Genomic DNA, 20,917 nt, shown 5'->3' on the forward strand with positions numbered 1-20,917 from the left:
TCTCCCATGTAGCCAGATACCTCTCCCCCATGTAGTCAGATACCTCTCTCCCATGTAGCCAGATACCTCTCTCCCATGTAGCCAGATACCTCTCCCCCATGTAGTCAGATATCTCCCCCATGTAGTCAGATATCTCCCCCATGTAGTCAGATATCTCCCCATGTAGTCAGACACCTCCCCCATGTAGCCAGATACCTCCCCCATGTAGTCAGATATCTCCCCATGTAGTCAGATATCTCCCCATGTAGTCAGATATCTCCCCATGTAGTCAGATATCTCCCCATGTAGTCAGATATCTCCCCATGTAGTCAGATACCTCCCCCTATGTAGTCAGATACCTCCCCCATCTAGCCAGATACCTACCCCCTTGCAGCCAGACATCTCCCCATGTAGTTAAGATACCTCCTTCTATAGCCAGATACCTCCCCATGTAGCCATATATCACTTTTCATTTTCCTCTCCATCTGGCCCAGACCACCATGATGATTTCTTGCAGCTACAATTTACCTCTTGCCAGAGAACCTGCCAAACATCTGAGGCGTCACAGTTTTCCCTTAACTTCCCTCCCTTTTTCCTACCTATAGGCTCCCATACAGTAATAATTTCGCTGTTTGGTGTAATGCGCTGTAAAGTGAGTAGGTGTGTGGGTTGTCCCCGTATTTAGGATCCCTCATTTAAAAATAATATTTCCTTCTATGACCCCCCCATATAGTAATAATGCCTCCTGCCCTGTCCCCATAGTAATGGGATAGAGGAGGTGAAGAGGGAGAGGAAGAGAGAGGAGGTGAAGGGGGGAGAGGAAGACAGGGGAGAGAGGAGGTGAAGAAGGGAGAGGAAGAGAGAGGAGGTGAAGGGGGGAGAGGAAGACAGGGGAGAGAGGAGGAAAGGAGGAGAGTGGTGATGGGGGTGAGAGAAGGTGATGAGTGATGAGGGGTGAGAGGAGGTGGTGGGGGTACAGAGGAGATGATGGGGGTAGGGAGGAGATGATGGTGGTAGAGAGGAGGAGTCAACTATTAGCACACACCTGTTAGCATCATGTGATGTTTTTCTCCTCCCTTTTGGGGGGCGTATCCCTTGTAACATACTGGTCATATCCTCTTATAAAAGCTTGTAACATTCAGTATAAATTTGCCATGATGAAGGGACCAGTGTCCTGAAACGCGTCGGAGTGTTTTCTATTGTTATGTTTGGATTTTAAGAGGATTTCTAATAAAGACTTTACATTTTACTTGGAGCTGTGGACTTCCACTTTTTACGTAGAGAGGTGATGATGGGGGTAGAGAGGAGGTGGAGGGGGGAGAGAGGAGGTGGAGGGGGGAGAGAGGAGGTGGAGGGGGAGAGAGGAGGTGGAGGGGGGGGGAGGTGATGATGGGCGTAGAGAGGTGATGATGGGGGTAGAGAGGAGGTGGAGGGGGAGAGAGGTGATGATGGGGGTAGAGAGGAGGTGGAGGGGGTACAGAGGTGATGATCGGGTTAGAGAGGAGGTGGAGGGGGTACAGAGCTGATGATGGGCGTAGAGAGGTGATGATGGGGGTAGAGAGGAGGTGGAGGGGGGAGAGAGGTGATGATGGGGGTAGAGAGGAGGTGGAGGGGGGAGAGAGCTGATGATGGGGATACAGAGGTGATGATGGGGGTACAGAGGTGATGATGGGGGTAGAGAGGAGGTGGAGGGGGGAGAGAGCTGATGATGGGGGTACAGAGGTGATGATGGGCGTAGAGAGGTGATGATGGGGGTAGAGAGGAGGTGGAGGGGGGAGAGAGGTGATGATGGGGGTACAGAGGAGGTGGAGGGGGGAGAGAGGTGATGATGGGGGTACAGAGGAGGTGGAGGGGGGAGAGAGGTGATGATGGGGGTAGAGAGGAGTTGGAGGGGGGAGAGAGGTGATGATGGGGGTACAGAGGAGGTGGAGGGGGGAGAGAGGTGATGATGGGGGTAGAGAGGAGGTGGAGGGGGGAGAGAGGTGATGATGGGGGTAGAGAGGAGGTGGAGGGGGGAGAGAGCTGATGATGGGGGTACAGAGGTGATGATGGGCGTAGAGAGGTGATGATGGGGGGTAGAGAGGAGGTGGAGGGGGGAGAGAGGTGATGATGGGGGTAGAGAGGAGGTGGAGGGGGGAGAGAGGTGATGATGGGGGTAGAGAGGTGATGATGGGGGTAGAGAGGAGGTGGAGGGGGGAGAGAGCTGATGATGGGGGTACAGAGGTGATGATGGGCGTAGAGAGGTGATGATGGGGGTAGAGAGGAGGTGGAGGGGGGAGAGAGGTGATGATGGGGGTAGAGAGGAGGTGGAGGGGGGAGAGAGGTGATGATGGGGGTAGAGAGGTGATGATGGGGGTAGAGAGGAGGTGGAGGGGGGAGAGAGGTGATGATGGGGGTAGAGAGGAGGTGGAGGGGGGAGAGAGGTGATGATGGGGGTACAGAGGTGATGATGGGCGTAGAGAGGTGATGATGGGGGTAGAGAGGAGGTGGAGGGGGGAGAGAGCTGATGATGGGGGTAGAGAGGAGGTGGAGGGGGGAGAGAGGTGATGATGGGGGTACAGAGGTGATGAAGGGGGTAGAGAGGAGGTGGAGGGGGGAGAGAGGTGATGATGGGGGTACAGAGGTGATGATGGGCGTAGAGAGGTGATGATGGGGGTAGAGAGGAGGTGGAGGGGGGAGAGAGCTGATGATGGGGGAGAGAGGTGATGATGGGGGTACAGAGGTGATGATGGGCGTAGAGAGGTGATGATGGGGGTAGAGAGGAGGTGGAGGGGGAGAGAGGAGGTGGAGGGGGAGAGAGGAGGGGGGGGGGAGGTGATGATGGGCGTAGAGAGGTGATGATGGGGGTACAGAGGTGATGATGGGCGTAGAGAGGTGATGATGGGGGTAGAGAGGAGGTGGAGGGGGGAGAGAGCTGATGATGGGGGAGAGAGGTGATGATGGGGGAGAGAGGTGATGATGGGGGTACAGAGGTGATGATGGGGGTACAGAGGTGATGATGGGGGTAGAGAGGAGGTGGAGGGGGGAGAGAGGTGATGATGGGGGGAGAGAGGTGATGATGGGGGTACAGAGGTGATGATGGGCATAGAGAGGTGATGATGGGGGTAGAGAGGAGGTGGAGGGGGGAGAGAGCTGATGATGGGGGAGAGAGCTGATGGGGGTAGAGAGGAGGTGGAGGGGGGAGAGAGGTGATGATGGGGGTAGAGAGGAGGTGGAGGGGGGAGAGAGGTGATGATGGGGGTAGAGAGGAGGTGGAGGGGGAGAGAGGTGATGATGGGGGTAGAGAGGAGTTGGAGGGGGGAGAGAGGTGATGATGGGGGGATTCGTCCCCATGCTGCCGTATATCCTCCTGGAGCCCCCGGCTGGACGCTGCAACCCGATCCGGGAGCCGCGGGGGAAGAGCGTGAGGCTGCCTGGGGACGAATCCCGAACAGGCTGCCTGAGGTGACCCGGCGGAGAGGAGATGCGGCGGCGGCAGGCTGTTGTCCCCGCAGGCGGCCGGACCAGCAGGGCCTCAGAGACAGTGAGTTGAGAGGCTGCTGGTTTGTATCCTCGGACTTCATCCTTCCCCAGCAGCCTCACCATGTCCTGTACCCCACAGAAAGCTGGTAAGGTTGCTGCTGGGGGAAGGATGTGAGACAAGCGGCGGGGACAGGTGCCGGGACACTGCTGGGTGATAGCAGTGTCCCGGCACCCAAAATATTTTCTCCCCCCACCTCCCGGCGTACCCCCTCAGCCTGCGGCGCGTACCCCCTGGGGTACGCGTACCGCAGGTTGAGAAACACTGCTGTAGAGTTCATGTGGCAAATTGCGATCTTGCAGTTGTTGCAGAACTACAATTCCCATCATGCCTGGGCAGCTAGAGCTTAGGGGCTGTCCAGGCATGTTTAGAATTGCAGTTTTGCAGCCACAAGTTTGACCCCCTTCTGCTGTAAAGCATCTCTGGGGTGGGATGAAGTAGATTGAGCAGTTCTGAGCTGTAGCACATGGTGCTGACTGGTGCTGAATGCAGATCCGTCCCTCAGGACCAATGATTAGCAGAATTGTAATATTTAACATCAGATTATTCTCTAATCTGAAATGTATTTTGGAAAATCATCATAATGTCTATGTGAACCAAGGGGGAGACACTTCAAAGTTTTTTGTTTTGTACAGAGAGTACTCTGGAAAGTTTATTTCATTCTTTACATATTTATAGTTGACATCAAGCGTTTCCTGCAGAATGAGCTTGATGTATCCATGAAAGTGATTTGATGAGCCAATAATTTCTGTGTAGGCCCTGGATGTTTAATGGAGAAGTCCATACCTTACGAGTCATACCCCTTGTGAATTAACATTATACATTAGCCATTGGCTTTGATGACTTTGCCTGTAACAAAATCAGAGAAACTTACACATCAGGGTCCAGAACAGATGTTTGTTTTTTTTTCCCCGCTGCATAAATCAATGCGTGAGCAAAAAGTTGTGCCTGGTGTCTCTTCTTACACTTAGAACATCCTACTCCAACAATCCTCAGCTTAAAGCGAGGATTGCCGTAACAATACGAAGCAGTGCTGGTGCAAGGATTCTTGTTCTATGCTACCTTGCCAGTCTACCTGTGCCACTTCGGATTGCTACAGCCCATGTGCACAAGTTTAAGCAGGGCTAAAGAGCCGAAATCTCATCCAAGGAGGCATTACACAAGATGGGCAGAGAGGACGGCCCAAGAGGCATTGCTGGCCTAAGGCACAGATGCTGTAGGCCCTGTCTCATTGACACTCCTGCTGCTGAATAAAAGAGCATTTTTTTACCCCAAAGACAGCATCAAGCACATTTCTTGAAACCTTAATAGACTAAATGGCAGCAAAGAAATGGCACCAGTGGTTTTTTTGTTTGTTTGTTTTTTTTTGGTGTGGGGGGGGTACTCCGGTGGATTTTTTTTTTTCTTTCAAATCAACTCAAAGTTTTTTAGATTTGTAATTTACTTCGATTTAAAAATCTCAAGGTTTCCCATACTTTTCAGCTGCTGAATGCCCTGCAAGGAGGGGTGTATTCTTTCCAGTCTGACACAGTGCTCTCTGCTGACATTTCTGTCCGAGACAGGAACTCTCCGGAGCAGGAGAGGTTTTCTATGGGGTTTGCTACTGCTCTGGACAGTTCTTGTCTTTAAAGAATTCACCACTTTCTGCAGGATATACAGCAGCTAAGTACTGGAAGAGTGAAGGTTTTTAAATGGAAGTAATTTACAAATCTATATAACTTTCTAAAAACAGTTTATTTGAAGGAAAAAAAAAGTTTCGTTGGAATACACCTTAACCCTTACGTACCCGTACGTCCAGGGCCGCCTCCCCGCGTTTAGAGCGGGGCCGCGCTCTGAACCACTGCGATCCCAGGTGCCGCATGTAGCCCGGGATTGCGGCTATTAGCGGGCACGGTCCGATCGCCGTGCCCGCTAATTAGGTAATCGGAGGCAGTTGTCCCGGAGGAGCGATCTCTGTACCTGATGCCGGCCGGGGACCTCTCCAAGATGGCTCCGTCCCCGGCTCGGCACTCGTTTGTTTTCGGCTGCAGCAGCCGAAAGCAAACGAGTGCCGATCTTATTGATCTTTGCTGTATAACTATACAGCAAAGATCTCAATGAGAGATCTGAGTGCATATACTAGAAGTCCCCCAGGGGGGCTTCTAGTATATGTGTAAAAGTAAAAATAAAAGTGTTGTTATAAGTATAAAGCCCCCACCCCTAATAAAAGTCAGAATCACCCCCCTTTTCCCATGTTATAAATAAAAATAAACAAATAAATAAACATATTTGCTATCGCCGCGTCCATAATTGCCCGAACTATTAATTAATCACATTCCTGATCTTGCACAGTAAATGGCGTAAGCGCCAAAAAATCTCAAAGTGCAAAATTGTGCATTTTTGGTCGCATCAAATCCAGAAAAATTGTAATAAAAAGCGATCAAAAAGTCGCATATGCGCAATCAAGGTACCGATAGAAAGTAAACATCATGGCGCAAAAAATGACACCTGACAAAGGACACAGCCCCATAGACCAAAGGATAAAAGTGCTATAAGCCTGGGAATGGAGCAATTTTAAGTGACATATATTTGTTAACAATGGTTTGATTTTTTTACAGGCCATTAGATACAATAAAAGTTATACATGTTATATGTTGTTTTAATCGTAACGACTTGAGGAACATATATAACAAGTCAGTTTTACCCCAGGGCAAACGGCGTAAAAACACATACCCCCCAAATAAAAGAAATGCTTTTTTTTCAATTTCACCACACTTTGAATTTTTTTCTGGTTTCGCAGTGTACTTTATGCAAACATTCATCCTGTCATTGCAAAGTACAATTAGTGGTGCAAAAAATAAGGGCTCATGCGGGTTTCTAGGTGGAAAAATGCAAGTGCTATGACCTTTTAAACACAAGGACGGAAAAACGAAAATGCAAAAATTGAAATTGGCACGGTCCTCTAAGGGTTAAAGTGTCACTGTCATTAAAATATTTTTGCAGAAATCAATAGTCCAGGCGATTTTAAGAAACTTTGTAATTGGGTTTATTAGCCAAATCTGCCATTATCTGCATGTTAAAAAAAAAGCCTTTTCCCAGGTCCCCCTCTCCTCTTCTTTTTGTCATCCACTCAGAATCAGGAAAGCTTGACTGTTTTTTCATCAGTCGGATCTGTCTGGTCTATGAAGAGGGGTGGGGGGAGGGGGGCGAGGGAGATTAGCGGGCAGCTGTGAGCCAAGAACAAAGGATTGCTCAGCAGGGGAGCTATTCAGAGCCCTAATTTGTGGTCAGAGAGGTGGGGGCTGACTGTCACAGGAGAGAGCCCGGGATGTGAGTGTAAATTAACTTTGTCCTGTTTTTGCTGCCTTTACTTTCTCTCTCCATAGGAAAACCATGAAGACGGGGGAGAGCTTCAAACTGCTTTTTCATGATAAAAATTCATTTTTCGTCTAATAAACCCAGTTACAAAGTTTCCTAAAATCGCTTGGACTATTGATTTCTGCAATAAAAATTTTAACGACAGTGACACTTTAACCCCTAGACGACCCTGGACGTAGGGTTACGTCATGGAAGTCTGTCCCCAGACGACCCATGACGTAACCTTACGTCCTGGGTGTTTCTCCCGCTATGAAGCGTGCTCCGGAGCGGAGCGCGCTTCATAGCAGGTGGGGGCCGGCTGCAAACAGCAGCCGGGACCTCACCGGTAATGACACGCTGCAGCGATCGCGCTGCCGCGTGTCATTAACCCCTTAAACGCCGCTATCGCGGCGCGACCGCGGCGTTTAAGTGTAAGTGACAGGGGGAGTCCCCTGTCACTTACCGATCGGGACCCCCGCAGTGTGACTGCGAGGGTCCCGATCGTTGAAACGGACTGCCGGAGGTCTCTCACCTGCCTCCATGCGGTCCGATCGGCGATCTGCTACACTGAGCCTGCACAGGCAGGCTCAATGAGCAGATCGCCGATAACACTGATCAATGCTATGCCTATGGCATAGCAATCATCAGTGTATAAATCAAAGTAGTGAATGTAAAAGTCCCCCAAAGGGACTTCAAAAGTGTAAAAAAAAAAAAAAAAGTTCAAATCACTATTACACTACCCCAAAGCCCCTCCCCCAATAAAAGTCTAAATCACCCCCCCTTTCCCATTATATAAATAAAACATATAAAAATAAATAAATAGATAAACATATAATATACCGTAGCGTGCGTAATTGTCCGATCTATTAAAATATAACAAGCGTCATTGTGATCGGTGAACGGCGTACACGAAAAGAGGGGAAAAAGTGCGCAGATTACCGATTTTATGTTACATTATATATTTAAAAAAATCTATAAAAAGTGATCAAAACGTCCGATCTTCACAAATATGGTATTAATAAAAACTAGAGATCATGGCGGAAAAAATGACACCCCATACAGCCCTGTAGGTGAAAAAATAAAACCGTTATAAGCGTCACAATAGGCCCATTTTATTAACCTCTTAAGGACATAGGACGTATGCGTACGTCATATGTCCTCACTTGCACTTCAAAGCGGGGCCGCGCGGCGGCCCCGCTTTAAAGTGCCGCGATCCCGGGTGCCGCGAGTAGCCCGGGACCGCTGCTATTAGCGGGCACGGTCTGATCGCCGTGCCCGCTAATTAGCTAATCGGAGACAGCTGTCAAAGTTGACAGCTGCCTCCGATTACCGGAGGCAACGTTTCCCTGGGGTCTAGTGGGGGAGATCGCTCCTCCGGGACCTTGTCCCGGAGGAGCGATCTCCGTTACTGATGCGGGCCGGGGACGCGTCCAAGATGGCGCCGTCCTCGGCTCGGCACTCGTTCGTTTTCGGCTGCAGCAGCCGAAAGCAAACGAGTGCCGATCTCATGGATCTCTGCAGCATATCTATGCTGCAGAGATCTCAATGAGAGATCCAAGTGTATATACTAGAAGTCCCCCAGGGGGGCTTCTAGTATATGTGTAAAAAAAAAAAAAAAGTGTTGTTAATAGTAAAAAGCCCCCTCCCCTAATAAAAGTCAGAATCACCCCCCTTTTCCCAGGTTTTAAATAAAAGTAAACAAATAAATAAATAAACATGTTTGCTATCGCCGCGTGCTTAATCGCCCGAACTATTAATTAATCACATTCCTGATCTCGTACGGTAAACGGCGTCAGCGCAAAAAAATCCCAAAGTGCAAAATTGCGCATTTTTGGTCGCATCAAATCCAGAAAAAATGTAATATAAAGCGATCAAAAAGTCGTATATGCGCAATCAAGGTACCGATAGAAAGATCACATCATGGTGCAAAAAATGACACCTCGCACAGCCCCATAGACCAAAGGATAAAAGCGCTATAAGCCTGGGTGGGAATGGAGCGATTTTAAGGAACGTATATTGGTTAACAACGGTTTGAATTTTTTACTGGCCATCAGATACAATATAAGTTGTACATGTTATATATCGTTTTAATCGTAACGACTTGAGGAACATGCATGCATAACAAGTCAGTTTTACCCCAGGGCGAATGGCGTAAAAACACATTTCCCCCAAATAAAAGAAATGTGGTTTTTTTTTTTTCAATTTCACCACACTTTGAATTTTTTTCTGGTTTCGCAGTGTACTTTATGCAAAAATTCAGCCTGTAATTGCAAAGTACAATTAGTGACGCAAAAAATAAGGGCTCATGTGGGTTTCTAGGTGGAAAAATGCAAGTGCTATGACCTTTTAAACACAAGGAGGAAAAACCGAAAACGTAAAAACGAAAATGGGCCATGTCCTTAAAGGGTTAATATTTAATTGCCAAAAAAAAGGATTTCATAAAAAAATACATATATAACATTAGAGAATCTGTGTAACCTGCATATGGTTGTGTTCGGACTGACCTATAGAATAATAGTGTCATGTCGCTGTTACCATATAGTGCATTACGTAGACACAGGAACCCCCCAAACGTTACCATATTGCATTCTTATTTACGATTTCACCTATTTATATCTTCATAAATAATATATTTGGAATTCCATCATACATGTTATGGTAAAATGAATGAAGCCATTACACAGTACAACTATTTCTGTAAAAAACAAGCACTTACATGGCTTGTAGATAGAAAACTGAGAGTGCTGGAGCTCTTAGAAGGGGAGGAGGTAAAAACGAAAACACTAAGATCAAAATTTGCGCGGTCCACTGTGTCATTTTGGGCCTGGTCCTCAAAGGGTTAAAAGGGGTTGTCCAGGGAAGAAAAAATTCTTTCAAATCAACTGGTGTCAGAAAGTTATTTAGATTTGTAATTTACTTCTATTTAAAAATTTCAAGTCTTCCCATACATATAGGCTACTATATATCCTGCCAGAAGTGTTTATTTACATTCAGACACAGTGCTTTCTGCTGACATCTCTGGCCGAGTCAAGAACTGTCCTGAGCAGGAGAGGTTTTCTATGGGCATTTGCTGCTGCTCAGGACAGTTCCTTACTCGGCCAGAGATGTCAGCAGAGAGCAGTGTTTTTGAATGTAAATAAACAACACTTCCTGCAGGAAAAATAGTAGCTTATATGTATTGGAAGACTTGAGATATTTAAATAGAAGTAAATTACAAATCTATATAACTTTCCGACACCAGTTGATTTGAAATAAAAAAATTTTTGCTGGACAACCCCTTTAAGCCTAACATAAAATACAAGTCTTAATGAATCTGCCCCAGCGTTACTTTTATATCCAGATGTGTGTGCATGTGTTTTTAATGGAAGGTTAGATCCAAGTGCATCAAGCAGCATCATATTACTTTGTAATGCCAATGAATTGGACATGTTAAAGTCTTCCATAACTGATCCGCATTTCCCGCTACATGTAGGGGACTACCACGTTCATGTTGTATTGCTAACAGATAGTGTACAGATTTAAAATGTGCATGTACATAAGAATTTACTTTACAAATGGTTATGAGCAAAAATATCCTGCTGATTTGTATATACAGCTTCTATGCATACCTACCGTATGTTTCTAAGGTTACAGAGTACAAAAACCCCTGTGTATAATCTGATCCTGCAAGTCATGTGGTATTTTCTTTTATTTCATGGTTGTAAGCTAGTGGAGGAACATATGACTGCAGGATCAGACTACATTGGCTTTATTTATAGCCTGGAATCATGGAGCACAATGCGAATCATATTCTTAACCAAGATTTTTATAGAAGATTGTCGGAAGAAAAAGACCACTGGGTCCACCTGGTCTTCCCTTTTAGTATTTTCTTTCTTATTATCTTAGGATAAACATATGTTTATGCCAGGCGTGTTTAAATTCTGTTATTGTAGATTTACCAACCACCTCTGCTGGAAGTTTGTTCCGGGTATCTACTACTTTATCTGTTGCTATCTCTGAAAATGATCTGCTATCCACATTGGTGGGTGTCCAACCCTTAAAACCCCCTATGGTCACAAGAACAGAAGAAAATTGAACCTCCAAATCAATGGAGTGTACCCCCAGCACTCCATTATGCCCCATCCGAATATCCCAACTTCTTATATCCCATAACTTTTGGAAATGGTAATACTCCTTTGGGCTAAGTTCCCACACAGTATTTTTGCTGAGTATTTGGGTCAATATTTTGCAAGCAAAACCAGGAGTGGATTGAAAACGGCTGTGTTCACACACTATTGAAATTGAGAGGATGGCCACTCTTTAATGGCAAATATCTACTGTTTTTTGAAAACAACGGCAAATGTTTTGAAATAATGGCAAATATTTGCCATTAAATGGCGACCATCCACTACATTTCAATAGTGTGTGAACAGAGCCTTTTTGTGTTTTCAGTCCACTTCTGGTTTCTGTTTCAAAATACTGAGTGTGAACCTAGCCTTAAGATGCATCAGAGCAATAAATATAACTACAGGTGCAAGTACCCTCTCATCCAGAAAAGCACAAACATTTTATTATATGATGTACTTTTTGTGGGACTTGAGTTAGATGATCTATCGGAGGAACAGGAACAGCTGCATCTGACATGCAGAAAAAATGCTGCCTATTTTGTTTATTCCCCCAGTGCCATTATAATAATGCTTATATTACTATTTTTATTTTAACAGGGAACACAGATGGGTCAAGGGCTTTGGAGAGTTGCAAGAAACCAGCAATTTCAGCAAGGATACCTAGATCAAAACTTCTTGTCCTCAGAACATGACAGCAATATGAACCATCGAAGACACACACAAGGAGGCATAGACCTCTACCATCTACTGAAAGCTCGGAAAGCAAAAGATGAACAAGGATTTATTAATCTTGAAATGCTGCCACCAGAATTAAGCCTTACTATACTATCCTATCTCAATGCAACTGACCTGTGCCTGGCATCCTGTGTATGGCAAGACCTGGCTAATGACGAACTGCTCTGGCAAGGGTAAGTAATGCTGGCATAGTCTATATCTGGTCTCCCTGAGACCAGTGATCATTTTACTGTAGTTCTCTACAAGACATTGCTCCCTCCTAGCCAGAATCCTACTCTACACTGATAAGGGGCAACACCCCAAAACAGCTGTCAATGGATACCTGGCTTTGGTATTTCCTATGTCATGTGCTTAGATTAGTAAATTGAGTTGTATATTGACCAAGAGGGCCACTTGATATGGTGGTTTAGGGGGCCTCCTTACAAGAGCCACCCTTTGGCTAGGTCCTTCCCTAGACAGATATCTGGCTAGTCCTGTGATTTAAGACTTTTAAATGAGGCTACACTAATTTTTTTTTGCATAGTCTTATATAGGGCCTACTACACTATGAAGAGCATGGATGTGACGAAATATTCCCTTGTTATCCATTATCCATTGACATATTCTATGCTATAACAGCAAGTGCCAGTGATATGAGTGTGTAGAGTGCCCTATATACAATAATGGGGCCATAGTTTAGGGAAGTGTCCAGAGAACCTAAATATTCATTCACTATCCTCTCCTTGATGCATTTGTGTCGACACAAGATAAGGGCATGTAGCGATTTTTCTGTAGTATGACATGCCTCCCAGGATCTGTGGAAGACGGCCAGATCTTAATGCAAAAATGCTTAATCAAATAATTAATATTTTCTGTAAAGCCCGAAACCTCAGCCTGGGGTTTCTTATTGATGACTTGTTTACTTTCTCCTTCCATTTCCTCTAGTTTTATAATAAAATATGTAAGTTCAATGGAAGCACTTATGACCCATAAATGTGACCGGGCGCTGTGCGGCCTGTACGATATTCCAGGAAGTTACCTTCCATGTTGTTTACGCTGAAGTCTTGTAGTTCAATGACCCTCATTTATGTTCTGCTGGCCAGGATTACTTTACTGCTGCATTAACCTTGGCTTGAAAACCATCCTTCTCTCAGCATAGATATATTCTTAAGTGAACTTCGCTCTCAGCCTTTTAAGTCACTGAAACATACTTCTAAATTACATTAGAAGTCCTCATGTTCTCCTACTCCTCAATCAATCAAGTAAAAGAAGACTGAACTTACAGTGACTGCATTCTGGGCATATTTCCCATATTTACCCAGTATTAAAGAGAAATTGCATAAGTATACTGTATATGATATCAGAATATTTATCAGCTTTCCAGAAAAAACTGTTTCTGCAGTCACATTGCTTATAATCTCAGGGCTCACTTATGCTTTACCCTTGAAATCAATTATCCCATAGATAGGATTTGTGGTCTTGAGACAGTACTTACTCTATGTTGGCATCTAATTACAGGAGTCTGCAAAGTGGGCAGGCAGTGAAGCTGGCAATGCCACTTGGCACTGTCTGCCCACCCTATAGCAGTCAAAAGAGAAGCCAGGAAGAGCACAGAATAGGTTATGCAGTATATTTATTCACTCTGATGCCTTGGAACTGCAACACCAAGAAAAGTGGTAGTATGGAAAACGCAGAATCAATAGACATGTTCATGATCATATATACTGTACATAGACAAATGATAAAAATTGAAACCAAATATTTAAAACGTCTTGATTTATTCTGTATTACACATGAGCGCCATGCACAGAAAAAGACGCACTTACTTGGCTTGGTATGTGATCGTTGAGGTTATTTATGGTTGTGGGAGGAATGTTCTGCCATGCTGAATGCACTTGGACACGCAAATCATGAAGATCCACTACTATTGCCGACCAATAACAGCCCAGATTTGTTTGATGGGAGACAAGTTCGGAGACCCTGCAGACCATGGCAGCAGACTGGGCGCAGTTGCATGAGCGACATGTGGCCTGGTTTTATCATATTGGAAAATGGCTCCTGGGACATTTCGGAGAAACCGTTGTACCACTGGTTCCACATCTAAATCTGTCTAATGCTGAGCTGTTAGCTTACCTGGAATTGCCACCACATACCATTACCCCAGGAGTAGAACCAGTGAACGTTACCCCAGACCAATCTCTGTTTAGCATGCTGTCTGAGACCAAATCTGCTGTGGAGGATTGACCTTTATTCCACCCTCCATTGCCATCTTATTCTGCACCATGATATCCTTTAAGAGCGATGACATGAGGTCAATATAATCCCTGTATCTGGACGTCTGGCTCCTAGCCTTATGTTCTGCAAATGTTTTCTGTAGACACCGTTTGATTCCTGAGACTTGGTATGCAATGTCCAATTTCATTCTCAGTACAGATTGGATCACTATGCTCCATTCTGATGAACCATCCATACAGAGATTTACGGTTTATCTCTGTGCATCTCTGGCTGTCTTTCCAGTTCGTTGGTCTCCCAACTACTGGAGACACAATGTTGAATGATGCTAACATCTCAGGTTAAGAATTTTAGTAGACAGAAAGACATGCCTGTTTAATTTGTATTGCATATTATATTTTATTGTTTGCCTTTTGAGGAAGATTGTGATTCCTGGTCATACAAAAGTTCACTTCTCGTGGACAAACATCATTTAGCCTACATGGTAAAGTATGTGAAGCCAACACATACATGGGCAGTATCTTCAGTGCAATTCCTTTAAGTGTGTCTTGTATTTCCTTCTTGGATTACGTCTATGATAATTGCATGGCATTGATTTTATGCAAACCGAGCTCCGCACACTCTCTAGAGAGCTTTGTGGTTTACTGCTATTTGGGAACAGAGGTAGGATAATAGGTAAGAACAGTGGGAAACTGTACTCTAAAAATACCCACGTCTGAGAGTCGTACCTCAAAGGTCAATTATGTTGAGCTAAGAAGGCCGAACGTTGAAGTGCTCACTAGGATTTTAGCTCACTACTCCGATTACCTGAAGTGATTGATGTGAGCCAGGAATGATTGGATTCAGATGTGACCGAATACCACAAGATATGGAGGATTTACTCCTAAGAATTCAAGAAATGCCTCCAGACAGACGTATACTACGTCTTGCATAGAAGCTGAGGAAGCGTATAAGGAGGAAAGAGACAAGATCATGAAATCACCCTTGTATGATATCTAATAAAAGAAAACATTTGGTATCCTAATATGTAGTGAGGTAAGTATTCTGTCAGCGCAAAAAAAGTACTTAAGAAAACCTATTATAAACCTATTATTTTATTACTAGAAGAAAAATAGTAAAACACCCAATTGGGCTTTTTATAATAAAAGAGAAGATGGAAAAAGTTTTAGTGGCATGGAAGGAGGGGTGAGGGTGAAGATATATTCTTAAATTAGTGTTGAGGCTTACTTATCATGACAGATCCCACTACCAGTACCTTGCCTTAATGGAGGTGTGAACAAGGCTTTAGAGGAATATCCCTGTAGCACAACCCCTCTTCATATATACCTTATTATGCCATATAGACGTTACAGTGGCAGGTTGGTTGTTTGGGGCAAGATTCTATGGACCAGAACCGAGAACTGCTATGTAAGATATAGAACATATCGCAATCTGGCAGAGATGATGCCAGAGATTTGTATTTATCAGCTGCTGTATGTCCTGCGGAAAGTGGTGTATTCTCTGCAGTCTGACAAAGTGTCCAGAGCAGGGATAATGCCCTCAGAAGTAAAAGTACACAAGAGAAATTGGATATTTTTAAGAGCATCCTAGGTAGATCTTGTGAATGACACATACCCTATTAAATTAAATGTCATTTAAAAATATTTCTATCATACTACAGTCTGATCCTGTTACTTCAGTCATACTTATCGCCAATAATTTCCACTGTCAGTGTTGCCTCCTAAGTGGACAATATATATATTTATAATTGTACTTGAGAAAGGCTCAGTATGTTTTAGAGGAGCTGAAACGTCATAATTTTTTTTTCTATGTATGCATATGGCAAAATTAAGATTTTTTTTGATACGAAAGAGAGGCTGTCTTCCAAATTGCTTTTTTCTATATTTATAATTGGATGTATGTTAAAGTACTGATAAATAATAGTTAATCTGTGTTTTCCTTCAATTATTTTAAATCAGAGAGAGATATATACCATCTATTATTAGTAGAAGAATCCCAGCTTTACTGCAATTAACCAAGCGGGGGGGGGGGGGGAATGAAACAAAAATTCAGCAGGTTGACCCTCCCAAATGGGTGTGTCTTTCAAAAGGAGTGTGGCTTATAAAGAGGCCTGTCATAATTACCGGTCAATTATCTTAGTGAGGAGCAGGCGGGCGGGTGGGAGTCAGAGGCAGCCCCTGTGTGAGCGGCGGCGATGTGATAGGGATAGCACAGGTAGTACTCCCCCATTATCTGCAGATAATGGGGGAGTAGTACTTTGTATATGTGCCCAGCACCGAGCAGGGAGGGAGGGGTGAGGTAGATGGCATTTCTCTCCCTCCCTGCTCGGTGCCCTGCAAATGTATTCATTGAATACATTTATGGGATACATTGGGGAGCAAGGACATGTATTCATGAAGTCACAAAAGTACAGTACATAACATTACATTCACATACACTGTAATTCCTATGGAGTGTCCAGCAGGAGCGCACTATATACAGAAGTCAATGGTACTCATTGACTTCTATATAGAGAGCGCCCCCAGCTGGACACTCCATAGGAATTACACCCTTTGTCGTGACGTCACTGGATCTGAGAGAATTCTAACACTTCCTGATACACTAAATTAAGGGAAATAACAGTATATGAGCATTTCCCATAATTAATGTACATTAGAAAATTGTATAACTTTTCATAAGTAATAATATAAAAAAAAATAATTTTGGACGGACTTTAAATATTGCAAAGACTTCCCCTTTTAAGAAGTTGTATATTTTTATTGTTTGCAGCATATCAATTTTGTGGGTTTTCAGTATTCGTCTTGTAAAAGCTTCCCATTCAAAATGTATCTTTAACCCTTTAAGGACGGGGCCAATTTCAATTTTTTTTTTCGTTTTTGTTTTTCCCTCCTTGTGCTTAAAAGGCCATAGCACTTGCATTTTGTCACCTAGAAACCCACATGAGCCCTTATTTTTTGCATCACTAATTGTACTTTGCAATGACAGGCTGAATTTTTTCATAAAGTACACTGCGAAACCAGAAACAAATTCAAAGTGTCGTGAAATTTAAAAAAAAAATTGTTTATTTCGGGGGAATTTGTTTTTACGCCATTTGCCCTGGGGTAAAACTGACTTGTTATGCATATTCCTCAAGTCGTTACAATTATAACAATATATAACATGTATAACTTTCATTGTATCTAATGGCCTGTAAAAAATTCAAACCATTGTTAACAAATATATGTTCCTAAAAATCGCTCTATTCCCATGCTTATAGCGCTTTTATCCTTTGGTCTATGGGGCTGTGTCAGGTGTCATGTTTTGCGCCATGAAGTGTTCTTTCTATCGGTACCTTGATTGTGCATATGTGATTTTTTGATCGCTTTTTATTACAATATTTCTGGATGCACAATTTTGCCCTTTGGGATTTTTTGGCGATTACGCACACGGTGATACCAAACTTTGTTTGTTTGTTTATTTGTTTATTTTTATTTATAACATGGGGGTGATTCTGACTTTTATTAATAACACTCTTATTTTTACTTTTACACTTATACTAGAAGTCCCCCTGGGGGACTTCTAGTATAAGTGCACTGATCTCTCATTGAGATCTATGCTGCATAGATCGATGAGATAGGCACATCGATTGCTTCCGGCTGCTGCAGCCGGAAGCAATCGAGTGCCAAGCCGGGATCAGCGCCATTACGGCGCTGACCTCAGACTGGGTAAGATGTGTGGATCGCTCCTCCGGGACAACGTCCCGGAGGAGCGATCCTCCCCACTAGACACCAGGGAAGTGCTGCAGTAAGTAATCGGATTTAGCTGTCCACTTTGACAGATGCATCTGATTACTGTATTAGCGGGCACAGCGATTAGACCGTGCCTGCTAATAGCCGCAGTCTCGGGCTACGAGCAGCATCCGGGACCGCGGCGGTTCAGAGCGCGGCCCCGCTCTGGACGAGTGGAGGCGACCCTGGACGTACGTAGTCACGCGGTGTGCCGGGGCACCCAGAAAAACGGTAGAGTAGTGCTGCACCAAGGAAAACACACTTCTTTCACCCATCTGGAAAAATTGGGGGTTGTCTTATATGCCTGAATATACGGTACTTCTATTAAAAAAAAAAAAAAAAAAAAAAAAAAAAAGAGTGAATCAGCTGCTGTATGTCCTGCAGGAAGTGGTGTATTCTTCTGGGTCTGACACTGTGCTCTCTGGTGCCACCTCTGTCTGTGGCGGTAACTGGTCAGAGCAGAAGCAAATCTCACAGAAAACCTCTACTGGTTTGAACAGTTTCTGTAACAGACAGATGTAGCTGTAGAGAGCACCCTGTCCGAGTGGAAAGAATACACCACTTCCTGTAGTTTTTCCCGCTTTGGAGTACCCAATTAATAAAACTATAGAGAATACAAGCATTATCTGGAGTGTGAGCACTGTACTATAAATCACACAGCTGGGACCATGTGGATAGTTTTTACCTGACCTGAAGCTTCTCCTACCACTTCCTATATGGAAGTGTTCAGACTGGTGCAGGTTGTTCTGTGTCAGAAATCTGAACCTAAAAAATTTAGTAGAAAAGGAAAATGTCATTTATTTCAAACTGATATTGGAGTCAATCTATTAATCCTATGATCTGGGGTAAATCCTAGCAGCTGATAATCCTCCTAGGCTCTCAGTGTCCCATATACTAACATCTGTTTTGGAGCCTGTCCCATTATTCCAGTCCTCAGGCCTCACCAACAGGTCATGTTTTGAGGATTTCCTTTAGTATTTCACAGGTGAAATAATTATACTCAGTGCATCAGGTATTATCACAGATGTTCTTTGTATGAGATATCCTCAAACCATGACCTGTTGGTGAGGCCTGCGGACTGGAATTGAGAAGCGCTGCATTAGCCTATCATGTGCATAGGCTATCAGTTGTTTTATCCTGGACAACCCCCTTATGTATTTCTTAGAGCTTCCCCCAGAAAACTATTGATTAAATCCCCCCCATTGTGTCTACTGACAGCACTATATCTTTATTAGAGATGAGCGAACCTCGAGCATGCTCGAGTCGATCCAAACCCGAACTTTCGGCATTTGATTAGCGGTGGCTGCTGAACTTGGATAAAGCCCTAAGGCTATGTGGAAAACATGGATATATAGTCATTGGCTGTATCCATGTTTTCCAGACAACCTAAGAGCTTTATCCAAGTTCAGCAGCCACCGCTAATCAAATGCCGAAAGTTTGGGTTCGGATCGACTTGAACCCGAAGCCGGTTCGCTCATCTCTAATCTTTATGTAACGAAGTAATGGATAGGAATAGGTTCTCTTTTAAACTGATTCATCTGATTATAGGACAGCTATCCATTTCATAGACATGTGATATCTTATAGTGACAAGTCGGAAGGTTTGTAGGTCTAGATGCAGTTTTTTCCACTTTCTGTACGACCCCAGTTTGTATGTATCTCATAATGATTCATTTTTGTTCTTGCCTTCGCTCCATCCTGAACTAGATACACTTGTATTCTATCTCTTTCACCTTTTACTGATATTATCTGTTTGTTCTCATCACAAAGATGTTATGTTCTTTGTTTTAGGTTATGTAAGTCAACATGGGGACATTGTTCAATATACAACAAAAGACACCCGCCAGGATTTTCATACCGAAATCTGTATATGCTCCTGGATGAAGGAAGCTTAACCTTTAATGCTAACCCACATGAGGTAAAATAAGGACTGCTTCACTTCAGAGATTATTTTCAGTGTATAAACAGAGTTGTCCTATGATAATGATGCATTCTAACACCATACCTGTAATATCATCTCTTTAGACATCATATTAATGTAATGAAAATCTTGCACACATGTTAGACATATGGTGAAACATCTAAGATCACCCCAAATAGCACTGGAAACCAGGCTTCAATAGAATGGACCCAATGCATAGTGTTTGGTATGAGACAACACCTTTCCACCAGCCCAATCCATTAAAGGTTGATATGATTCCCAGGAGCGCTGTATAAAGCTCCTGCAGCAGCAGCGGCACGTACTGGTGCGGCTTCTGCAGAAGCTTTATACTAAAGAAAAATGAGTACTATTCCCTGGGCGCGTAAAAAAGATAGAGGCGGGAAGGTAGTCATCTGGGCGGCTTCCCGCCTGTGTCTAGTCACCGCTCTCTGCATGCCAGCACACTCGGAGGGGATAATTGACAGGCAGAGAGGTAGGTTACTGGCCTCTCTACCTGTCAATTATCCCTCCGAGTGTGCTGACAGGCAATAGGGGTAGGGTTGCTCCCTGCTTAGTACCTCCCTCTATGAGACAGAGAGAAGAGTTCATACTATGCTTATATTGACATTTAATAAGTGTTAAGGATGTCAAATTTGTATATTTAGTGAAGCCATTACAATATGGCGCTGACCTTTAAAACATGTAGAGATGTTTACATTGCTTAAAGCTTACATTAGTAACACTAGGACTACTTAACTATCTCCTTTTAATACCTCAGCCAATGAAGTACTTGCCACGAGCCTTAGTAGAAGAACACACGCCCCAGGATATATAAACTGGCTGCCATCTTTGAATAAGGGTGCCTTCACATGTACCGTATCGCTGCGTATTTATCGCACATAAATCCACAGTGATACTGATTGCTATAAAGTCAATGTATGTGTATTCTCGCTGCGTGTTTGGTGCGAATTTTACATGTGAGTTTTTTGATTTTCACAGGAGAGTTTAACACCACAAAAAACACAGCTACTTTCGTGCGAGTTTCATGCGAGTTTTGTGCGATAAATATGCAGCGATACAGTATGTGTGAAGGCACCCTTAAAGGGGTAGTGCGGCGGTAAACAATTATTCACAGAATAACACACATTACAAAGTTATACAACTTTGTAATGTATGTTATGTCTGTGAATGGCCCCCTTCCCCGTGTCCCACCACCCCCACCCGTGTACCTGGAAGTGTGGTGCGCTATACATACCTGTAACATGCCGACTCGTCTCCGATCTTCAGTCAGCGATGCCGTCTTCGGCTGAGCCAAACTGTGCTCAGCCAATCGCGGCTGAGCA

At 44.1% G+C, this 20,917-nt stretch overlaps 1 protein-coding gene across 1 annotated transcript in view; it reads left to right on the forward strand.

The window, feature by feature from the left end:
- FBXO8 (F-box protein 8) overlaps positions 1-20,917 on the forward strand; it is a 38,614-nt gene that overhangs the window by 12,116 nt on the left and 5,581 nt on the right. Inside the window, exons 3-4 of the mRNA XM_069976591.1 lie at positions 11,539-11,849; positions 19,445-19,571. Of these exons, the coding sequence (XP_069832692.1) occupies positions 11,548-11,849; positions 19,445-19,571 (429 nt within the window). The 5' untranslated portion in view covers positions 11,539-11,547. The remainder of the gene's footprint in view (positions 1-11,538; positions 11,850-19,444; positions 19,572-20,917) is intronic.

This window comes from Dendropsophus ebraccatus, chromosome 7 (genome assembly GCF_027789765.1).
Source record: "Dendropsophus ebraccatus isolate aDenEbr1 chromosome 7, aDenEbr1.pat, whole genome shotgun sequence".
NCBI lineage: Eukaryota > Metazoa > Chordata > Amphibia > Anura > Hylidae > Dendropsophus > Dendropsophus ebraccatus.